This window comes from Peromyscus eremicus, chromosome 1 (assembly GCF_949786415.1).
Source record: "Peromyscus eremicus chromosome 1, PerEre_H2_v1, whole genome shotgun sequence".
Classification (NCBI taxonomy): domain Eukaryota; kingdom Metazoa; phylum Chordata; class Mammalia; order Rodentia; family Cricetidae; genus Peromyscus; species Peromyscus eremicus.
In genome coordinates this window covers 169,127,823-169,150,769 of record NC_081416.1, presented here as the reverse complement: position 1 = coordinate 169,150,769, position 22,947 = coordinate 169,127,823, and the positions used below count along the sequence as shown (strand labels likewise).

Below are 22,947 nucleotides of genomic sequence, written 5' to 3'. Positions count from 1 at the left end.
CCAACCCCGGGATCCGAGCCGAGGACTTAGGCCCCCAGCCCTCCCCACCCCCCACCCCACCCCAAGGCATCCCCTATTTATAAGGCGCGTTAGCTCCAGCGCGCACGCACGCTCGATTCCTGAAGCTCCCCGGTGGTCGAGCCGCGGACTGTACCAAGTCCAGCGGGGCCCTGAGCGGCGGAGACCGACACCCTCGCCGGTTGCAAGCTCCGCAGCCTGCGCCGATTCTCGGAGCCCCTCTTCCCACCGACGGCCAGCAATGGTCCGTCTGGCCGCGCACGCGCCCTGAGCTCCACTCGCCCCTCGCCCCTCGCTCGCTCGCTCGCTCGCCGGGGCTCCCTGAACGCAGGCGCAGTGCCCGGGCTTGTAGCCGCCGCCACCGCCGAGCCCGAGCCGGGGCCGCCGGCGTCGGTGAGTGTCCGTGCTTGGGGTGCGCGGGGCATGCTGGGACGCGGGCGATACAGCCCCGCTGCATGCCGGGAGCCCGCGGCCGCTTGGCAGGGTGACCGGCCCGAGAGTCCCTTTGCTTCTCCCAGCACGCGGCTCAGAACCCACCGCGGCTTCGCCTTGCAGCCGTGGGAGCCGGTGGCCCAGGCGTTTTACGAGCCTGGGGCATTCTGGGCAGGGCCTGGGCTCCTGGAGGGGGTCCTTTATTTTATTATTATTATTTTTTGTGTGTCGCACACGCTTGCTTTCCGCGAGACAAGGAGCGTTTCGGTGCTTGGCGTTTTAGAAGGTGGTCGTTAAAGGCCCGAGGCATCGTGGGAAGTTGTCACCGGGCATTGTTTGGTATTCGGGTTTGTCCCAGCCCTTGTCCTACGTAGCGTTGTGCGGCAAGGTACCTACCTAATTGTGTTCACGCACACGGTGTTGGTTCAGTGTTGTGTGGGGTCCGGGCCACAGTATTGGCCTTTGTGGGAGGTGGGAGAGACGGTTTCATGTAGCCCTGATTGGCCTTGAACCCACAGTATTGTGGAGGATGACCTACAATTTATAATCTGCCAAGTGCTGAGTTTGCAGGGGTGCACCACCACGCCCAGCTGATTTTCACCTGTAGTACTGAGGATGTTTTCTTTTTTGTACCCGTACGGTCTTGGAAGTCAGTCTGGCTGCGTACAGGATTTCCGTACTGAGGGATGGTTCCACCTGATGTCCAGAACATTCTGGAAAGGAGCTTTGTGTAATGTGGGTTTGGAAAGGGATGGTTGTCCCCAGGTAACCCCAGGGAAAGTCCTGACGATCCCGGGTATGGTAGCCAGGAGAATAACAGTTAAAGCCCAGTGTGTGTCACATGCCTATAACTTCAGCAACCCGAGGCTGGGGCAGGAGGGTCAGGAATTCTAGGTCAGTTCTGGCTACATAGTGAGACCCGATCTCAAAACAGAATGCGTTTACGTAGTCCTAGGTACTGCATGAACACGTATATTAAATTATTATTATTATTTTATTATTATTTGGTTTCTTCGAGACAGGGTTTCTCTGTATAGTTTTGGTGCCTGTCCTGGATCTCGCTCGGTAGCCCAGGCTGGCCTCGAACTCACAGAGATCTGCCTGGCTCTGCCTCCCGAGTGCTGGGATTAAAGGCGTGTGCCTCCACCGCCCGGATATATTAAATATTTAATATTAAATATTGGAACCAGTTGTTTTGAGTTTTTCCAGGCATAATGTAGAATTCCAGAATTAGAGGGGCCCTGCATGTGATCGATAATCATGAGAGCTCTTCCTTGCCAATTACTGATGCTCTGTCCTTAAAAGGCCTGATCCAGGTGTCTTTTAAGTCCCCATCCATTGATGCCACCCGACTCTTCCTGCTTCAGCTTCATTCCCCTGGCAGTGACTTTGACATCTATGCTTTGAAGAGATAGTGTGCTTTCTACCATTGGGTCCCCAGTGCCTAACATACAGGCTTTGTCATATTTTCAGTGAGGCTGAGACAGATGGAGTGGCTGCATATCTATAATCCCTGCACCTGGGAGGTTGAGGTTGGTAAGATTGCAGGTTCAAGGCCAGCCTGGGCTGTATAGCAAGAGTCCATGAAGAATGTAAGGATATGGTGGTTTTTAGTTCTACCTTGGCCCTCTCACAGGGCAGGAGGAGGAGGAGGAAATGTGTGCTTTGGGAGAGACAGGGATTATTAGGGCTGAGGAGATGTACAGAAGATGTTTATATATGGGCTTTGCAAGGTGAAAATTAGTTCTCCAAGGCCCACAAAGAGGAAGGAGAAAATTGCCGATGGCCACTGCAGGATGTAACTAGGACCCCTCCGCCTCCAGCTATAAAGGGCCTGTATGCACCCTCCAGAAGTTTGGAGTGGCTGGAGGGATGGGCGGGGCAGTAGTCTGCCACACACCTACAAGTTCTATGAGTCTGTTTTTTGGAGATAGGGTCTCATGTAGCCCAGACTCTGTGTAGTCACCAGTGACCTTAAACTTGAGATTTCTGCCAGCCTAAGGGCTGGATTGCAGGTGTGGGCTGCCATGTGTCTGAGCTTACTGATATTCAAAGCATGGCTTCGAATCCTTGTTCAACCACCAGTCTGGTGAGGTGACCTGTGATCTTGGGCTTTGGGCCACCTTGCAGGTCCTTTCTGTAAGTAAGTTCCTTACTTACTCTCCCTCTTCTGCCTCTAGGGAGCCTTTTCTGCGTGGTTATGAGTGTACTAGTGAAGGCATGGAAGCAGGCTTTCCAGAGAAGGAAACAAGAGAAGTTGGGTTCCTTGTGAAGCTATAGCCAGAGAAAGTTCAGACCTAGGCAAGGCTGACTTTCACAAATGAGTGTAGTTGATGCTTGGCACACCAGGTATGGTGGTGCACCTGTGATCCTGGCACTTGGCAGGAAGATCCATCTGAGGCTACTTAGTGAACTTGAGGCCAATTTCGGGATACATGAGGCCCCATTTCAAGCAAGGAAAAAAACTGAAGGGTAGCAATGTGACTCAGTTGGTAGTGTTCTTACCAAGCATATATGAAGCCCTAGGTTTGATCTCCAGCATTTGGGAGGTAGATCCAGGAGCATCAGAAATTCAAGGTCAGCCTAGGGTATTTGAGATCGTGTCTCACGAAAACAAAACACTTCCGGGATAGTGTCACAGCTGTACCAAGTTTTCTGTGTCCCTAATAGTTAACAAAGGTATCTTCCCTCAGCCCCAGACCTCCCTACCATCCAGCAGCTAAAGAGCTAATGCCTGGCACAGGTGTTTTCCTTTTACACTTAGTTATGATTGGTGCCCATGCCAGTGCCTACCTTTAAATAACTAGGGATGTCATCTCTCCCTACCCTACTGAATAAGAACCACTAAGTCTTGTTGACAAAATACAGAAGTTGAGGCCTCCAGGAGGCAGAGTCTGGAGGTCATCGTTACCTCACTGAGCACACAGCGGTCTTGGAATGGGGACAAGTGTTTTGTAAAAATTTATTGAGTCACCACAGGCCTTTCCTTTCCCCATGTCCAGCGTCCCTCTCTACCTGCCAACATCCCGTGTTAGAAGAGTTTGTGGCTGGAGGTGTGACCGTGGGAGAGCTGGCCGGGGAGGGACCCTGCCCAGTCGCTGCTCTGCTCCTGTCTCTTGTCCCCTCCCCTGGCCATGACAGAGACCCGTGAGCCCACTGAGACTGGAAGCTACGCCAGCTTGGAGGAAGATGATGAAGACCTTTCCCCAGGTGAGGTGGCCTTACAAGTCCTGGGGTTGACAAAGCTGTCGTCCTGGACTTGGATTCCCTTGGGAAGTCGTGATGAGGACTGACCCCTTCCCTTGCTGTGGACTCTCTTCTGACTAGCACTCCTGGTCCTGGTGGGAGATGGCTTCCCTAGGCGGCTCTCAGGGGCTGCAGCTTGGCTGGGTTCTTGGTCCTTGTTGTGGGTTCTAGAGTGCCTTCGGGAGCTCTGCTCGGTGGTGGTTCTCGATTGGCCGCCGCGGCTCTCCTTGCTCAGTGCTCTCTTCCTGGTGGAGGCTGGAGACTGGCTTTGGGCTGTGTCTGTGCTGGGGTTTCTAGATTGGCTGCGCCCGCTCCCAGCGCTAGGCTTCCTAGACCGCCTGTGCCCCTTCTTCCTGGCGGGTCTTGGTCGGCTCTGGTCTTTCTCTCTGGTACTTCTGGACCGGCTGTGGCTTTTTTCCTCACTGGAAGTCCTGGACCACGCTTGGCTTCTCTCTCTTCCTGGAGCTCTCCATGGGTTGTGACTTTCCTCTTGGCTGTGGGCTCTGGACTGGCTGCATCTCATATGTGTGGGTGTGACCCTCCGGGTACGACTTCTTGCCCTACCACGATTTCTCTTCCAGCTGTAACTTCTCACCTGGCTCTGGGTCCTCTTGTGACTGCGACTTCTTGACCTTCTGGGGGTCCTAGAGCGACTGTGACTTCGGGTCCTGCTGGGGGTCCTAGAACGGCTGAAGCTTTGGGTCCTGCTGAGGCTGCTGTCTTGCTTGTAACTCTTGAACATTCCTGACATGGCATTGGCCAGGGTGTGAGTCTGTTCCCTGCTGGGGGACATCACCTGGCTATAGCTCCTGGCTCTCCTGGACGCCACAGGAGATTTGCTAGAGCTCTTTAAGGCTGTCCTACTTAGGCTGTGGCTCTTGGCCCTACTGGGGATTATAGGTAGTCTGGAGCTGCTCCTCGGGTCTGAGGCTCCTGGTAGCTTGGGGTTTTTTTCCTGGCACATGTTTCTAGACTGGCTGGCGCTCCTTTCCTGGGTGCTGGTTCTAGGTTGGCTGTAACTCTTGCCTTGGCTTTGTTTGCGGTGGGAAGTAGGGGTCCTTGCCTTCTTGGCCACACCTGGTTTGGCAGAGTGAGTTCTCTTCCTGCTAGGAGTACTTGATCTGCTTGGGGACGTCTTGGAGCTGTGGCTTCCCCTCCTGCCTGGAGTTCGCCCTCGGCTGTGTGGGCCTTTCTGCTGATGTCGTCCTATAATGCCAGTCTTCCCGTCCTTCCTGCCCTTGCTGGCCTTCCTGGCCTTGGTGTCAGTGCTCACCTGACTGGACGTTCTCATCTTGCTGTGGCCTTGGGACCTGCTGCTGGGACGGGATGAAGGAGCTGTCTTGGTACCCGTTGATCTGGTAGACTTAGGACTATTAGGGCTCATGACCAAGTTAGGGGACTTAGGATGCACGGAGGGACTGTTGGATACTGCTGCTGTGGTGGTCTTCAGGGAGGCTGGAGCTGTGGGAGCTGTGGTGGGCACGGAGGGCCCAGTGGGTGCCGGAGCCATGCCGGGCTTGGAGGATCTCTTTGATGGAGAATGCATGGCGGGTGCAAAGGGGCTTGAGCTCCTGGAAGTCATGGTAAACATGCAAGATTTGGTAGCCAAGGACAACAACCAGGTGGCTCATCACAAGCAACTTCGTGAGGTCATAGTGGGTACTGAGGACCCTGGAGGGTGAGGCGAGAGGTGAGAGCAGGTGGGGCCCTGGCACAAGGCTGGAGCCTCTTAGTAAATGGAATCATATCCACTCAGACTCAGCAGGGCTGAAAATTGTAGCTGGGTTCACAAGGGTCTGCCTTGAGTCTTCAGGCCTCGGTGATGTTATTGCTGGGTTGGGGGTGGCAAGAAGGCTTTATAGAGGAGGTGACATTGAGCTAGGCCTCACAAAGGAGCTGGAGTTGCTGGTAGAGCACAGAAGGGTCTTCACAGGGAAGAGCAGAGGGAAAAGCCTGGAGGAGGGAGCTCAGAGCCTGGGCTCACCATTAGTTATGACCCACTTGTCCTCTCCTAGACTGAGGTGGGAACCCCAAGAGTTCCCAGGCTGACGAGAGACATCAGGCCTAGAATGCCACAGCCCCTAGAAAGTGATGGGGGCAGCAATAACCAGTACCGTCAGGGCAGTGGCTGTGATAGAGGGTTGCCTGTGCTGGGTCCTGAGGCCTGAATAGGAAGGGCCAAGTGGACATAGTGTGGAACGATGTGCAGAGAGATGCCTAGGCCTCAGGGAATATCTGTAGACTGAAGTTTCTTGGTCCCGCCCAGGCATCAGCCATTTTTATAAATGTACATATGTATGTATGTACATACATGTTTCAAGATGGCCTCATCATCTTGCCTCAGATACACAAGTCAATTAATATTAATGACAAACTCTTTGGTCTATGGCTCAGGCTTATTGCTAGCTAGCTCTGACATCTTAAATTAAGCCATTTCTATTCATCCTTGTATCGCCACATATCTTGTGGCTTTACCTGTGTTCTACTGCATCTTGCTCCCCTGGCAGCTCACAGCGTCTCCCTGACTCTGCCTTTCTTCTCCCTGTATCTCTCTTGGATTTCCCTCCTGGCTGTATCCTGGGTTGCCATAGGCCAAATCAGCTTATTAACCAATAGTAGCAACACATATTCACAGCATACAGGAAGATACCTGTTGAAGGTAGAGGGCAGCAGAATGGGGCAGGGACATTGAAGCAGTCCTGAGACTGGGAGGGATGCACAGAGGACACAGCCCTGTGGTTCAGAGGGGACAGTGAGAGGCCAGTAGAAAAGATGACTGGCTACCTAGGAAGAGGAGGTCTAGGGTGGCTCACCAAGGGGAGAGCAGGACAGAGCATCCATAGCAGAGGGGACAACATACAGAAGGTCAGTGTCCATTCCACAGATACTCAGCATGAAGAGTGTCCTAGCCATCAGGGCCACCACACACAACCACTACTTCTCTTGGGGACAAGAAGAAACATCAGTACAATTGGTATGCAGTTGATTGGACTGCAAGAGAAAATTAAGGCAGGGTGAGGGGTATTGGCAGTGCTGGGGAGGGCTGCTATGGAATAGGGTGACAGAGGGTTGGAGCTTGATCTGCAGAAAGGGAAGCAAAGGCCCTTGGGTAGGAGCACACCTGTGGTACTGAGACAGCAAGGAGCCCATGGTGACTGGTGAGGACAGATGATGAGGTCGGAGGGGTCCCCTGTGGTACTGAGACAGCAAGGAGCCCATGGTGACTGGTGAGGACAGATGATGAGGTCGGAGGGGTCCCCTGTGGTACTGAGACAGCAAGGAGCCCATGGTGACTGGTGAGGACAGATGATGAGGTCGGAGGGCCCCCTGAGCATCTGTTGCCACCATGGTGATGTGAGTGAGGGTAGAAACACCATCCCCGTGAGCTGCAGGACGAAGCAGGGGCAGAGGGAAGTTGTTGCCACAGTCCAGTGGGGTACTTCCAGCAGGCCTTTCCCAGTGGGGCTGCAGCAGGCATCTTGAGGACTGCCAGCCCTTGGCCATAGAGACCCCAGCATGCGTGTGGCCCCAGACCAGCTACTCGTGTATTTAGCATCACTTCACGTTTTTCTCATTTCAGAGCTTTCGCTACATTTTATTAATTGATTTAATGAGGGTGGATATACCTTCTTGGTACCAGGAATGGAGGTCCCAGTACTGTGTGGGTCCTAGGAATCAAACTCAGGTTGTCAGGCTTAGCAGCAAGTGCCCTTACCACTGAGTTGTCTTGCCAGCCTCTGATCATGTTTTTTTTTTTTTTTTTGGTTTTTTGAGACAGGGTTTCTCTGAGTAGCTTTGCGCCTTTCCTGGAACTCACTTGGTAGCCCAGGCTGGCCTCGAACTCACAGAGATCCGCCTGGCTCTGCCTCCCGAGTGCTGGGATTAAAGGCGTGCGCCACCACCGCCCAGCCTGATCATGTTTTTAAACCCAAACTTGTGTATATGTATTTTATGCCCTGAAATCATAGTAATGTGTCTATACTTAATTGACTTGTGTATCTGAGGCAAGATGATGAGGCCATCTTGAAACATGTATGTACATACATACATATGTACATATGCACATATATGTGTTCTGTCTTCTAAAAACAACAAAAAAGAAAAGCCAGGTATGGCCTGTAATCTCAGTTTTTGGGAAGTGGAGGCAGGAAGATCGGGAGTCCAAGGCCAACCCTAGGCTATATGAGAACCTGTCTCAAAACCAAATGGTCTGGGAATAGATTAGTAGGTACAATGCTTGCCGTAGAAGCGTGAATGCAGGAGTTTGGGTCTCCAGCGTCCAGGTCAAAACCCAGCACTGTCTCCACACCTGGGATACCACCGTGGAAGGCACAGACAAGAGGGTCTTGGGGTCGGCCCGTCAGATGCGTCGTGGTGAGCTCTGAGGTCAGTGAGAGACACCATCTAAAAAAAACAAGATGGCAAGTGATTAAGGAGAGCACCGTTACTGACTTCTGGCCTCTCCACGGCACAGGTGTACTTGGTTCTTGTTATTGTTGTTTCAGTCTTTAGGGGTCCACCACCCAGCTCCCAAATAAGTACACAGAGACTTATTCTTTTTGGTTTTTCGAGACAGGGTTTTTCTGTGTAGTTTTGGCACCTGTCCTGGATCTCGCTCTTGTAGACCAGGCTGGCCCTGAACTCACAGAGATCCGCCTGCCTCTGCCTCCCGAGTGCTGGGATTAAAGGCGTGCACCACCACCACCTGCCCTAACCCATTTTTCTTTTAACTACATTTTGCCCCTGGGCTTTTTTCCTTCCTTTATTCTATGTCTTTCTTTCCTTACTCCATTGTAGCTAGAGTTTTCCTGCCTGGCCCACAGTCAGGACAAATCTCTCTCACCCGCCAGTCCCACAGCCGTCAGACCCAACCAAGTAAACACAGAGACTTATATTGGTTACAAACTGTATGGCCGTGGCAGGCTTCTTGCTAACTGTTCTTACAGCTTAAATTAATCCATTTCTATAAATCTATACCTTGCCACATGGCTCGTGGCTTGCCGGGATCTTCCCATGCTGTTTGTCATCATGGCGGCTGGCAGTGTCTCTCCCTCAGCCTTCCACTTCCCAAAATTCTTTTCTTTGTCCCGCCTATACTTCCTGCCTAGCCAATGGCCAATCAGTGATTTATTTACTGACCAATCAGCAACACATTTGACATACAGACCATCCCACAGCACTCCATGGCTGGCCCTTGGTGTCCTCCCTCTTCTCTTTTTTCTCGTTCTATTTATTCTCCCTGCCTGCCAGCCCTGCCTGTCCCTCTCCTGCCTTGCTATTGGCCATTTAGTTCTTTATTAGACCAGTCAGGTGTTGTAGACAGGCACAGTAACACAGCTTCACAGAGTTATACAAATGCAACATAAAAGAATGCAACACATCTTTGCATCATTAAACAAATGTTCCACAGCACACAAAGTCTCTGTGTACACGCGCACGCACTCATATACGAATGGGGAAAAACATTTTCTGCATTTTCGTTTACTACTTAGCCACCTATTGTGATGCTTGTCTTCCTGGAATGGTCCAGTGCAGGCCATTTTCATATTTAGCTCTCTGTGGTAGACTGTGTGACAACTGTAGGTGAGTGAGTCATATGCCTGCTCTATGCCTCAGTTTCCACATTGGCTCAGGTGTTGCTGTAAGAGCTGGGTGAGTACACACATACTGTCTTTGCTGTCTACCCCACCGCTGATGCCCATCTGTCTATTTTTCATTTGAGACAGTATCTCATTCTCTCTAAGCCAGCTGTCCTGGAGCTTACAGTGATTCTCCTGCCTCAGCCTCCTTGAGTACCAGCTTTACAGATGACAGCTACAATTCTTGCCAGACATTCATTTGCTAGACACATAGATAGATACATTGCACCTGTGTTGTGTGCCAAGCTGTCCTGCCCATACAGTGAGCTTGAATGGGGCTCAAGGGGGCAGCTGGACACACACAGCCCTGATGCCATGTCTCTCCTACCTGCCCCAACAGGCCCGGAGCATTCTTCTGACTCTGAATACACTCTTTCAGAGCCCGACTCTGAGGAGGAGGAAGAGGAAGAGGAGGAAGAGGAGACCACTGACGACCCCGAATATGACCCTGGCTATAAGGTGAAACAGCGCATAGGTGGGGGCAGGGGAGGCCCATCCCGCCGGGCCCCCCGAGCAGCCCAGCCTGCTGGCCCACCGGCACAGCCCTGCCAGCTCTGTGGCCGATCACCACTGGCAGAGGCCCCACCGGGTACCCCACCTTGCCGACTCTGCTGCCCTACAACAGCAACCCAGGAAGCCCCAGCCCCTGAAGGCAGGGCTCTTGGTGAGGAAGAAGAGGAGCCATCTCGTACTGGGGAGAGCCGGCCAGCAGGGCGGGATGGAGATGAAGACGAGGAGGAGGGGGGTACCTACCACTGTACGGAGTGTGAGGACTCCTTTGACAACCTCGGGGAGCTGCATGGTCACTTCATGCTGCATGCCCGGGGTGAGGTTTAGGCAGGGCCCTCAGGGAGCTGGTGAGGGGGGGGTGGGAGCAGGGGCTGAGGAAGCTGGAGTGGGGCTGGGTTCCCACCCACCTGTGTTGTCTTAGCAGTAATGTGTGAAGGGCAGAATAAAAGCCGGATTCTGTGTGTGCTGAGCTGCATGTGTGGGACTGAACATAGTGAGCGGTCTACACCAGCATCTCTCTGTTTTGGAAACACCTCCTGAGTGCTGGAATTGCTGACATGCACCACCTTGACTGATTTTATGTAGTGCTGGAGATTGAACCCGGGGCTTTGAGTTAGGCAAGGTACATCCCCAGCCATTTTTGTTTGGCTCCATTTTTCTCTTGAGACAAGGTTCTGCTGGCTTTGAACTTGTGTTTCTGTTGTCGTAGACTGAGTGCCAGAATCACAGGCACGAAGCCACCAACCATACTTAGCTAGGAGTCCTGGGGTCCAGGCCACCCCTGGATCCATGCTGGGTGTCCTGCCTGGTTTATTGGTAGAGGACAGGGAGTCAGCAAGAGGTGAGGTGCCTGCCAGTGGCATAGGCTGATTTCCCTGCTGGAAAGTCATTTGATTGCTGTAGCCAGCTGCAAAGAAGCCTGGGAAAGGCTAGCTAGCCAAGCCCTCCGAGTAGGATGTAGCTTGCAGGGGCCATGAAGGCTATGAGTATATGAGTAGTCTGTCATCATCACACCCGATTCCCTCCTACAGAGAGGACTACAGTCCATGATAGCGAGCTCCCCCGGGCTTCCTTGATGTGCAGTGCCTGGCCAATGGCCTTGTCTGTTTGGAGTCAGAGATTCCAGGAACTCATACCCAGCACCCCGGCACTACCCTTGATCTGCATGATCTCTTTAACAATAGTTTTGAGTACCTCCCATGTGCTAAGTGTTGTAAATGCACCATTAAATAAGATTTATGTGTGTGTGGTGCCCTAGGAGACCAGAAGAGGGTGCCATTCCCTGGAATACAGGCTGTTGTGAGCCAGCCACTGGACTTGGCTGCTTTGGGTCCTCTACAAGAGAAGCAAGCACTCTTAACCAGTGAGCCCTGGCTCCAGCTCTGCATATTAAATGACACCCTCATCTTCTCAGAGCTGACGTGGGCCCTGTGGGGCTGACACTGGAGATAGAGTGAAAAGGATGCCACATATGTTAGGTGGGGTGAGCGCTGTGAAGAAAAACAAGGGAAGGGCAAACTGTCTGGAAAGGTGTGGTAGTGACTCTGTGCTGGGAAGGGACACCATGACCAAGGCAACTCTCATAAAAGGAAGCATTTGATTAGACGCTGGTTAGAGTGTCAGGTTTAGTCCATTATTGTGGCAGGCATGGTGCAGGAGAAGTAGTTGAAAGCTACATCCTGATGCTGAGGCAGGAGGCAGAGACAGACACTGGGCTCTGAACCCTCCAAGCCCATCCCCAGTGACACACTTCCTCCAAGAAGGCCACACCTCCTAATCCTTTCAAATAGTGCCACTCCCTGGTAACTAAGCATTCAAAACTCATGGGGCCACCTATTTAAAACACCATGTAGGCCCGGCGGTGGTGGCGCACGCCTTTAATCCCAGCACTCGGGAGGCAGAGCCAGGCGGATCTCTGTGAGTTCGAGGCCAGCCTGGGCTACCAAGTGAGTCCCAGGAAAGGCGCAAAGCTACACAGAGAATCCCTGTCTCGAAAAACCAAAAAAAAAAAAAACAAAAAACAAAAAAAATACACCATGTAATTTTAAATCTTATAATTCTGCCAGGGAAGGAGGCAGTTGTGCATGAGAATGAACTGTTTTCTAGGCTGGACAAGGCAGGAGCCTACCTGGGATAATAAGGAAGGCCAGAATGACTGAGTGCTGGGGATTAAGACCAGGTCCCTGAGGTTGAGGACAGCAGGTTTAGTGTCTTGATGCTGTGCGTGGTGATTTAGGAATCCCAGCACTCTGGAAGGTGTGACAAGTTGTTGAGAGAATTCAAGGCCAGCCCAGGTTTAGAGAGTGATGTCCCTGTCTGAAAAAACAGTATACACACACACACACACACACACACACACACACACACACACACACAAAGAAAGAAAGACAAGAAATGAGACCAGGCCCCTGCTTTGAGATAGGAAATAGGGCTGGAGAGATGGCTCAGAGGTTAAGAGCATTGGCTGCTCTTCCAGAGGTCCTAAGTTCAATTCCCAGCAACCGCATGATAGCTCACAACCATCTAGTGCCCTCTTCTGGTGTGCAGACGTACATGCAGGTTGGAACACTGTACATAATAAATAAAAAGTTGCTTAAAAAAAAAGATAAGAAATACTAATTGGGAGAGGCCTGGCACCAAAGCTGCTTTCAAAATAGAAGGCTGGTTATAATGATAGCACCATTCACCACGCGTTTGCCGTTGCCAGGCCCTGCTCTGAGGCACCTCACACATTAGCTCATAGACGCTTGGCAGCTAGGAGCCTCTAGGAACAGGACCCGAGTTACCAGAATGGCATCATGAAGTCCGTGCTCACAGTGGACCAGGCTCCGCTCAGGGAGTGCTTCGTATGGAGAAGAGGGGGTGCTGGGCTCACTCAGCTGATTCAGGAGAGCCTCTGAAGTGGCCTGCGCTGTCCCAGGAGCTGGGAGTACAGTGGTAGACTGGGTGGGCAGAAGCGGAGGGTGACTTTTTGTTGTTTTGAGACAAGGTTGTGTGTGTCCAGGCTGGCCTCAAACAGCTCCGTAGCGTTTTCCTGCCTTCGTCTCTTAGTCTGTGAGGTTCTGGGCATGGACCCAAGGCCTCACGGGTGCTGCACAGGCACTACTGACAGCTGTGCCCCAACCCCTGGGGGTTGTGTCATGACAGGGAGACTGCAAGCACGTGCTTAGGTAAGCCATGCAAAGTGTGGGACCAGGCAGAGTGACACATTCCTGTAATCCCAGCATTCTGGAAGCTGAGGCGGGAGGTCAAGGCCAGCCTGGGCCACAGAGTCAGACTGTTGGAAGGTGAGTGTTCCAAGGACAAATGCACAACCGGTCAGTGAGAATGAGCGGACGGATAGAAGCTCAGGCTGCAGGGTTGGCGGAGGGAGTGCTGTGGGAGGTCTGAGGGAGGGGCCTTCTTGGGATGCTTGAGAGGGAGTGGAGCGGGCAGGAGGAGGCCTGGTGACATCAGGGGGCTGAAAGGAGCAGAGGGCCAGGCAGCTTCAGTACCAGGAAATGAACCCAGGGCCGCTGTGCATGATGGGCAAGTGTTCTACCACTGAGCTACACCCCTAGTCCCCACAAGGCTGATTTCTACAGACATTTGTTTGTTTTATTTTTGTTGTTTTGAGACAGGGTCTCATGGCCCATGCCAGCCTGGAACACACTGTGTTGCCACCTTGAGTCTCTGACCTCATATCCGGAGTGCTGAGATCACAGGTGTGAGGTCCTCCCCTCCCCCCAAGTCTAGCTTTATGCAGTGCTGGGAACTGCACCCAGGACTTAGCTCATGCTAGACAACCTCTCCTGACTGAGCTGTGTCTCCTGCCCATTCGGGAACATTTTACAACCGCCACAACGGGTATAGAGGTTGAGTTGGGGGAAGTCCACTGCCAGTAAGAAGAGGTGCTTGTATTCTGACCACTAAGTCAGAAGTGGTGCCTCACAGGGCGGGTCTGGTCTGCAAGAACTACCAGCCCTCTCCACACCAGCCCTGTGAAAGGTGAGTAATACCACAGACAGCTTTCTGGCTTCTCTTGAAAATGGAGATCTCAGGCTAGAGAGATAGCTCAGAGGTTAAGAGCACTGGCTGCTCTTCTAGAGGTCCTGAGTTCAATTCCCAGCACCCACATGGTGGTTCACAACCATCTATAGTAAGACCTGGTGCCCTCTTCTGGAGTGCAGGGATACATGCAGGCATAACACTGTATACATAATAAATAAATTTAAAAGAAAATGGAGATCTCTAGTGCACGCCTTTAATCCCAGCACTTGGGAGGCAGAGGCAGGCGGGTCTCTGTGAGTTCAAGGCCAGGCTGGTCTGCAGAGTGAGTTACAGAACAGCCAGGGCTACACAAAGAAACCCTGTCTCAAAAAAAAAAAAAAAAAAAAAAAAAGAAAAAGAAAAAGAAAAAAAGAAATGGAGATCTGGACTGCCAAGCCCAGTCTCATGGTCAGTAGTTTGCCAGAGGTCATTTCCCATAGATGAGGCCTTCTGTTCCCCCTTGTCACCTGGACGCTTCAGCCTCAGCAAAGGAGCTTTGCATTTTAAATGTATTAGGCTACAGAGACGGAGTCTGCCCTCATGAATGGGATTCTGTCTGTGAGAGTGGTTCACAGTTGCCTATCAACTCCAGTTCAGGGGGTCTGATGCCCTCTTCTGGCCTCACTAGTACACACACACACACACACACACACACACACACACACACACGAACATGATGCACATGATTGAAAATCTTTGAAAAGTGTGTGTCTGGACAACTTGAAGGAGTCTGTTTTCTCTCCCACTGTATTCCAGGAGTCAGACTCAGATCAGGAGGTTTGTCAAGCACTTTATCTGCTGAGCTGTTACGTTTTTGATAGCCTGTTGAAGGTTCACAGACCAAAGTGTGTTTGTGTGTTTGTTTAAGGATTTATTTATTATGTATACAGTGTTCTGCCTGCATGTATACCTGAAGGCCAGAAGAGGGTACCAGATCTCACTATAGATGGTTGTGAGCAACCATGTGGTTGCTGGGAATTGAACTCAGGACCTCTGGAAGAGCAGTCAGTGCTTTTAACCTCTGAGCCATCTCTCCAGCCCCAGTTTATTTACTTTTTAAATTTTATGTGCATCGGTGTCTTGTCTGCACGTATATCTGTGTCAAATTCCCTGGAACTGGAGTTACAGTTGAGAGCTGCCATTGGGTTCTGGGAGTTGAACTTGATTCCTCTGGAAGAGCAGCCAAGTGCTCTTAACTGTGAAGCCATCTCTCCAGCCCCAAAGTGTCTTTTTTTTTTTTTTTTTTTTTTTTTTGGTTTTTCGAGACAGGGTTTCTCTGTGTAGCTTTGCGCCTTTCCTGGGACTCACTTGGTAGCCCAGGCTGCCAAAGTGTCTTAAAACCCACTCTTCCCAGAACCGATAATAGCTGAGTATCCAAGAACTGGCAACAAATTCATGTGCACGGAATAGGGTATCTTGGTCCATTTATGCTGACATAACAAAATGCTTGAGGCTGGGTACTTAATAAAGAATGTAAATTTGGCCGGGCGGTGGTGGCGCACGCCTTTAATCCCAGCACTCGGGAGGCAGAGCCAGGCGGATCTCTGTGAGTTCGAGGCCAGCCTGGGCTACCAAGTGAGTCCCAGGAAAGGCGCAAAGCTACACAGAGAAACCCTGTCTCGAAAAATCAAAAAAAAAAAAAAAAGAATGTAAATTTATTTATTTAGGTTTTTTGAGACAGGGTTTCTCTGTGAAACAGTCCTGGAACTTACTCCATAGACCAGGCTGGCCGTGAACTCACAGAGATCCGCCTGCCTCTGCCTCCCGTGTACTGGGATTAAAGGTGTGTGCGCCACCACCACCTTGCAAGAATGTAAACTTATTACAGTTCTGGAGACCGGGAAGTTCAAGACCAAGGGTCTGACCAGCTTCAGTGCTCCCTTGTTAACTGTGTTTGAGGAAGCCCCTCAAGGGGAGAAAGCTGAATGGAGAAAGCCCATGGTCACCTGGCTCCATGGTGTCGGGAGCAGAGACCATACTTCTGCTTTTGGTTCTGCGCATTGCTGTATCCAGGCCCAGGGCCAGCATGGTGTTGCTGCTCTTGTTCAGGGTGGGTCTTTCTTAATCTTTTCTGGAACAGACACACCTATGTTATACTCTACAGATCAAGGCTGTCCTCAATGCAGTCTGGTTGAGTTTAGCCATCACCCTTCCTAATGGGTGACCCCCAACCATAACATGCTCACTGTTGCTTCTTAACTCTTGTTCTGCTGCTGTCATGAATCATAATGTAAACATCAGTGTTTTCTGAGGTCTTAGGTGACCCGTGAAAGGGTCGTTCGAACAAACACACGTACACACATATACACACACCACAGGCTGAGAACCACGTCTAAAGGATCCACCCCTCAGTATTGTCACACTGAGTCTTAGGATCCTGGCAAATGAACACTGGGGGACATACCTGTGACCACAGTGCATAGATAACTGAGAAAGAGGCAGCATGTCCCAGGAGTGATCCATACCTTCATGCCTGGCCCTCCTGTTGTGAGACTGCATTCCAGGCAGCGGAAAGCACTGTGGCTGCCATTTCGGTCAGTAGCTGGTCAGGACCTGGGAACTAAAGTGGGCATTCTGAAGGACTAGGCCCACTAGATGCAGGTAGCAGTGCTCAGAGTTCAAACTTGGGAAAAGGAGGAGTGGGTCCTGGTGAAACAGGCCTGTCTATGATGCCAGCTACCCCAAGTTTAAGGGCAGCCTGTGCAATTTAGGGCTGGGGAGATGGCTCAGTGGTTAAGAGTACTTTTGCGGGGCTGGAGAGATGGCTCAGAGGTTAAGAGCACTGACTGCTCTTCCAGAGGTCCTGAGTTCGATTCCCAGCACCCACATGGTGGCTCACAACCATCTGTAATGAGATCTGGAGCCCTCTTCTGTATACATAATAAGTAAATAAATCTTAAAAAGAAAAAAAAAAACTGCAAGAAAAAAAAGAGTACTTTTGCACAAGTCCTAGGTTTGGTTTCAAGAACCCACATCATAGCTCATGACTGCTTGTAAGCCTGCTCCCTGGGAATCAGATGCTCTCTACTGGCCTCCACATGTGGTACACATGAAAGCAAAATTTCCCAGGTGTAGGGATGGCTCAGTAGTTAAGAGCCCTGCCTGCTTGTGCAGGGGTCCTAAGTTCAATTCCCAGTACCCACATAATGCCTCACAACTATCTGTAATGTGATTTAATGCCCTCTTCTGGTGTAAGAAATGCATGCAAACAGCACCCATATACATAAAATAAGTGCAAAATAAAATACCCATACACACAAAATTGAAAAAAAAAATTAGAAAGTTAAAAAAAACAGGCAGATGAGTGCTTCCTTCCCTAGCATCCTCAAGTGGTAGAGCCCCTGCCTAGAATCCCCCAGTGAGGGAGTGGGGGTGTGGCTCAGTAGTAGAGCCCCTGCCTAGAATCCCCCAGTGAGGGGCTGGCGGTGTGGCTCAGTGGTAGAGCCCCTGCCTAGAATCCCCCAGTGAGGGGCTGGCGGTGTGGCTCAGTGACAGAGTGCTTGCCCTAACACACCTAGGATTCTGGCCCCTTTGTCAGAATGGCCAAAAATGAAGATTAAAAACAAAAAAAGGTACTTAGAAGTCTGTGTGTAGATAGATAGGAAGAAAGAAATCTGTTCCACTGTAGGACTCACTGGGACAGCAGGAGGTGGGGGTGGGGACAAGCCCTGTGCAGCTGGTGCAGTGACTAACTGGCTGGTGCTTCCACCTCAAGAGGGCCACAGTGGCTCTTGTACTCAGAGTACAGAAAGGCGCTTCAAATGTTCAGTGTTGGAGAGGTGGGGCAGCCCAGCCCCATGGCCACGGTGACCACTTAATGTCCTTAGCCCTCTGTCCTCACCTCAAGCTCAGAACTGAAGGAAGCCTGGCAGTTTGCAGAAAGCCTTAGTATCACTGAGCCCCTGGGAAAGGCTGGTCTGCAGGACACAGTCAAGAGTGCATGCTGAGCCTGCATCCCACACACTGTCTTTCTGGGGGTGAGGCAGTGAGGCCTGGAGACACACTATTTCTTATCCCTAAGAGATCGAATTCAAGTATAGAGAGAATTCCCTCCAAAACTGCAACTGCAGGCCCGAGCAGAGAAATAGGGTAGGTGCACGTCAGCTGGGCAGGCTGCAGCTTCTCTTAGGGGTGGCAGGGTTGAGAGCCCAGTAGCAATGTGGCCTCTGCAGAGACCTGTGCTAAGAACACTGCATAGGGAGCAAGAGCAAAGGTCCTGGGGCAGAACCCAGCCTGGCATTGTGGCTAGAAAATACTGACTGCACAGCTGGGAGGAGGAGACTGCTCGGTCCTCATGAGTAAGGTTTTCAGATGCTATGGATAGGGTGCCAGCAGACGCCATAAGGCAGTGCAGGCTGGTACAGTGTGGTCTCCAGCAGGGACTGGAAGGTGCGTGTGGTAGGAAGGGGAGCAGCCAGGCCTCAGGGATATAGCTGCATGAGAATTTGCCAGAACACAGTAGCGTGCACAGCTCACAAGTATGGTGGCAATTCAGAGACCACAGAAGTCCCACCAACCCTTTTTATACCTTTTGTCACTCAGGTGGCTGTACCGACACCACCCATGCCATTCCAAGTCTTGGCGACCTTGACATCTGAGGGGTGTGAGAAGCACACCTGACCAGACCACTGTCTTAGGAGAACACATTAGATTTGATCTGTCAGTTTGGTTAAGGAAGCAGATGTGTGGGGTCGGAGAACACCTGAGACAGAAACAGGGCTTTCACCAGGTACCAAAGGGAAGGCTTCACTTCTGTAAAACTGGCGTCTTGGAGAGAAAAGTATTGGCCAAATGACTGCATGCCAGTTTCCCCATTCATCACCCCAGAAAAAAAGCTTGCTCCAGGCGAAACCTGTCACACATCCCACACACCAGCCGGAGGTAACAGTTTCCATACGAGAACTGCTGTCCAGACTCCGAGTAGATCTGAGAAGGTGAAGCCAGGGGTTGGACTGTACTTTCTAAAAAGGTCAGGTGATATAGGTCCTCAGGTCTCTGAGGCAGCTTCTCAGCCTTCTGTTAGTGTGAAGGTAGCCAGGCAGAAAAGAACTGAGTGAGTCCAAGTGTGTGTGCTCCAAAACTTTCTTTGAAAACCCAAGCAACAAGCTGGAACTAGTCAGTTTGTAGACACCTGCCTTGTGCTGTGAAATCTCCTGTATGGGACAGGGACCTAAAAGAACCGCAGCTTAAGACAGAAGTTTCTGTTTCTCTGTTACATAGTCACAATGCTCTATGAAGGTGACAGCGGCCCAGGCTCCTACTATCTTGTTGCTCTGCCATTCTCTATTGCTTTTGACTTTATGGTGAAGACTGCTGGGTAACCACGTCCACATTCCACATAGAGAGGGAGAGGGAAGGTAAGTCTCTCTCCCAAATTTGTGGTCAGAACTCGGTCACAGTGCCACAGCTAGCTGCAAGAGAATCTGGAAAGTGCATTTTTGTTTGTCTCACTAAAACTGGAATTTTTTCTACCACATCCACTTCACCTGTGGCCTTTTGTTGTTGCTGTTTTTTTGTTTTTCCAGACTGTGTTTCTCTGTGAAATAGCCCTGGCTGTTCTAGAACTCTGTAGACCAGGCTGGCCTCAAACTGACAGAGATCCACGTACCTTGGCCTCCCCAGTGATAGGATTAAAGGTGTGCACCACCATGCCCAGCTCTCCTGTGAGCTTTTAGAACATTCCTCAGGGAGTAATACAGGCTTGGTGGGACTCATTCCCAGGGCTGGTTGACACTTACTGCTCTGCCCCTAATGACAGTTTGAACTCTTGGTTGGGCCTTTGAGGAGAGCCAAAGCCAGGGCCTCCACAGGAAATCTCAGTGTTGGCCAAATGAAACACAAAGCAGAAGGCATCTCTGTTTGATTCCAAACTGGTTCCTCTGCAGGGCTGGGCCGGCTCTGCCCTGTGCCCTCCTCCTCACTCCGTATGTTCTCTGGCAGTTCCCACTCGGAAGCCAGGGCTCCCTCTTCAGCTATTTTAACATGGATGCTTGGTTTTCAGACACCCTTTCTGCTGGTTTACTCGTGGCACCCCATTTGTGCATATAAAAGTACCCCATCACTAGAACGGTATACATAGTAGTAAAATGGAGCGCCAATTATCTGGCGGCCGGCAGCACCTTGCTGCGCTGTTGCCCCTGAGTCGGGGAAAGCTGGCGTAGGGAAGGAAGAGACAGGGCCTAAAACTGTAACCCCCACCCCCAGCCCTGGGACCTCAGGGTCCAGCTCACTCCTACTTCCCCATCCCCAAAGGCTCTATGCAGGCCTGGAACTCACTCAGCATCGCAGGCTAGCAGCCCTTCACTCCCCCACCCCCACCCAGGCACAGAGCCAGGGCGATTTCCTCCTGCAGCCCCTGGCATCCATCTGGGAAAAATTAAAGGTGATTATAGAATCCGAAGCTATTTAACTGGGAATGAAGGAGATAGGAGTAATTCTTCCTTCTCGCTTTCTCAACACATCTGTTCATCCAATGTCTCTGCTTCTGGAAAGACCCTATGTTCTCGAAAAACTGCAGATGTGGCCTCGACTTTTGCCTTCCTGGTAGGCTAATTAAATCCTTCCAGGAGACCTGCGGCCCTAGCATGGGTGGTTCCCCCAGCTGTGGAGCCCCATCACTGCAGAGAGGGCTCATGCCTACTCAAGGGCTCCCCTAAACATGCCCGATGTAGTGCTGATGGAGCCCTGCTTTCTGGGCAAAGTCCCGACCACACTCAGTCCAGGCAAAGGAGCCAGGGGTGTTGTGGGCATCACGGACTTGGTGGTGCTGCCTGAGAAGTGGACTGGGTCTTGGTGGACAATCCAGGCCTTGGAGGAGGGGGATGAGCAGGCACAGGTGAAGCAGAGTCAAGAAGGCCCCTGCAGCTCAGGGGCCATCGTCTTCCGGTGCTCTCACTTCAGATGATGCTCCTGGAACTTGCCTTGGTGAAGGTGATGAGGTCATGGGTGCAATGTGGAACCCCTAGGTGGCCTGAGGGATATGGGGAAGGGAGAGGGGGAAGGGCAGGAGGAATTTCCAAACCCTTTGAACCACGCCAGCAATCACCCATGACTACTCTATGCAGAAAGCAAGATGCACGCGAGCGCGCGTGTGCACGCGCGTGCACACACACGTGTGTGTGTGTGTGTGTGTGTGTGTGTGTGTGTGTATATATATATAGATCCCTGCTGTAGTGGATGAGCAGGCAGAAGCACAAAGAAATGAAAGGTGCAGCCAGCATCAGAACCGAAGGTCTGCCTGTCCGACAAAGTGGTGAGCATGGTGATTAAGACACTGCCTGAGGTGAATCTCCATTTGCTAGACAAGGACAAGTTTCATCATCCAAAGACTGGGGTCTTGAACTTGGCAGCTCCATACCATTGTAATGCTACAGTGTCAGCCATTACTGCTCCTGAGACAGTGACAAGCAGCCCTGACATCTGGGAATTGACACTGCCAGGCCTCTGGGGAACAGATGCAGTTTCACAGAACATCAGTTAGAGACAAGGCTCCGGTGGGAGACAGACAAGACTGAAGATTGCCCAAGCCAAGCGCGTGACTGGTTAACCCAAGTGACTGCTGCTGTACCAGTCTCGGCTTCAGCCCCACTCCCTCCCTCCTGGGTCAGTCATTGCCAGGCATGGTGGCACATGTCTTTAGTCCCAGCATTTGGGAGGCAGAGGCAGGTGGACTTCTGAGTTGAAGGCCAGCCCAGTCTATGGGACAGTCGGGGATACACATTTGACTCCCAGATGTCTGAGCTGCTTGTCAGTCTCTCAGGAGTTAATTGCAGATGCCGTAGCACGCTCCAAACTGAGACTTTGTCTCAGAAAAACAGAACAAAAGGGGGAAAAAATCATGGATGCCTCTATTTTTTGGCAACACCCACCCCTGAGCAATAGCCTTCCTCTTTGAGTCCTTCCTAAAACCAGACACGCAAGCCCAATCCTATAGTGCCCCCTGACACTCCCCCCCCCACACACACACTTGTTTTTGTTTTTTGAGACAGGGTTTCTCTGTGTAGCCCTGGCTGTCCTCAAACTCAGAGATCTGCCTGCCTCTGCCTCCCTAATGCTGGGATTAAAGGTGCGTACCACCACAGCCGCCCGGCCCTAAAAACCCTTTTAAAACATGATTCCTGCCTAGAATCCCCCAGTGCAGGGCTAGGGTGTGGCTCAGTGGTCAAGCACATGCATAGCATGCACAAGCCCCTGAGTTAGGTTCATTTTTTTTTTTTTTTTTTTTTTTTTGGTTTTTCGAGACAGGGTTTCTCTGTGTAGCTTTGCGCCTCTCCTGGAACTCACTTGGTAGCCCAGGCTGGCCTCGAACTCACAGAGATCCGCCTGGCTCTGCCTCCCGAGTGCTGGGATTAAAGGCGTGCGCCACCACCGCCCGGCCATATTTTTTTTAAAGATTTTTATTTAATTATTATGTATACAGTGTTCTGCCTCCATGTAACCTTGCACACCAGAAGATGGCACCAGATCTCACTGTAGATGGTTGTGAGCCACCATGTGGTTGCTGGGAATTGAACTCAGGACCTCTGGAAGAGCAGCCAGTGCTCTTAACCTCTGAGCCATCTCTCCAGCCCCTAGATTCATACTTTTATATTCTTTATTCTATTTCGTCTACATGTATGTATGTGCAACGAGTGCATGCCTGGTGCCTGAAGAGGTCAGAAGAAGGCACTGGATCTCCTAGAACTGGAGTTATGTATGGTTGTGAGCCACTATTCAAGTGCTGAGAACCAAACCCAAGTCTTCCACAAGAGCAACTTAACCCCTGAATCTCTCCAGCCCCCTGAATAAATTTGTTGCAAGCACCACAAAATAGAGGGCTTTTGTTTGGTTTTGTTTTTCGAGACAGGGTTTCTCTGTATAGCCCTGGCTGTCCTGGAACTCACAGAGATCCTCCTGCCTCTGCCTCCTGAGTGCTGGGATTAAAGGTGTGCGCCACCACGGCCCGGCTGCTGCACCCTCTTGTTGTGAGAAAATGAAGCCCAGTCACATTGAGTGTCTAGGGACGAGTTGGGACAAGAACCTTGTGGACTCGTTCCCAGGCCCCAGCTGCACTGTCCCATCCCCAGCCCAAGCC

General features: G+C 51.4%; 2 protein-coding genes across 5 annotated transcripts; one reads left to right on the top strand and one right to left on the bottom strand.

Moving 5' to 3' along the window:
- Nucleotides 1–105: 105 nt before the first annotated feature.
- On the top strand, nt 106–10,314 carry Znf428 (zinc finger protein 428). 3 transcript variants are annotated; one of them, XM_059280268.1, is made up of 3 exons: nt 106–411; nt 3,453–3,660; nt 9,676–10,314. In XM_059280268.1, exons 2-3 carry the CDS (start codon nt 3,585–3,587, stop codon nt 10,170–10,172), a joined length of 573 nt encoding a protein of 190 aa, XP_059136251.1. In that variant the 5' UTR covers nt 106–411; nt 3,453–3,584; the 3' UTR covers nt 10,173–10,314. The 3 variants fall into 3 exon arrangements, with proteins under 3 accessions (XP_059136251.1, XP_059136259.1, XP_059136244.1); XM_059280276.1 differs by lacking the exon at nt 106–411 and adding an exon at nt 639–838 and having other exon boundaries at nt 9,715–10,314; XM_059280261.1 differs by lacking the exon at nt 106–411 and adding an exon at nt 640–838.
- Srrm5 (serine/arginine repetitive matrix 5) lies at nt 3,399–7,013 on the bottom strand. Of its 2 annotated transcripts, none has more exons than XM_059280244.1 (2): nt 6,818–7,013; nt 3,399–5,267 (listed from the first exon to the last, which is right to left on the bottom strand). In XM_059280244.1, the coding sequence occupies exons 1-2, from the start codon at nt 6,982–6,984 to the stop codon at nt 3,620–3,622; spliced, it is 1,815 nt and encodes a 604-aa protein (XP_059136227.1). In that variant the 5' UTR covers nt 6,985–7,013; the 3' UTR covers nt 3,399–3,619. The 2 variants fall into 2 exon arrangements, with proteins under 2 accessions (XP_059136227.1, XP_059136234.1); XM_059280251.1 differs by lacking the exon at nt 6,818–7,013 and adding an exon at nt 6,172–6,336 and having other exon boundaries at nt 3,399–5,367.
- Nucleotides 10,315–22,947: the final 12,633 nt, after the last annotated feature.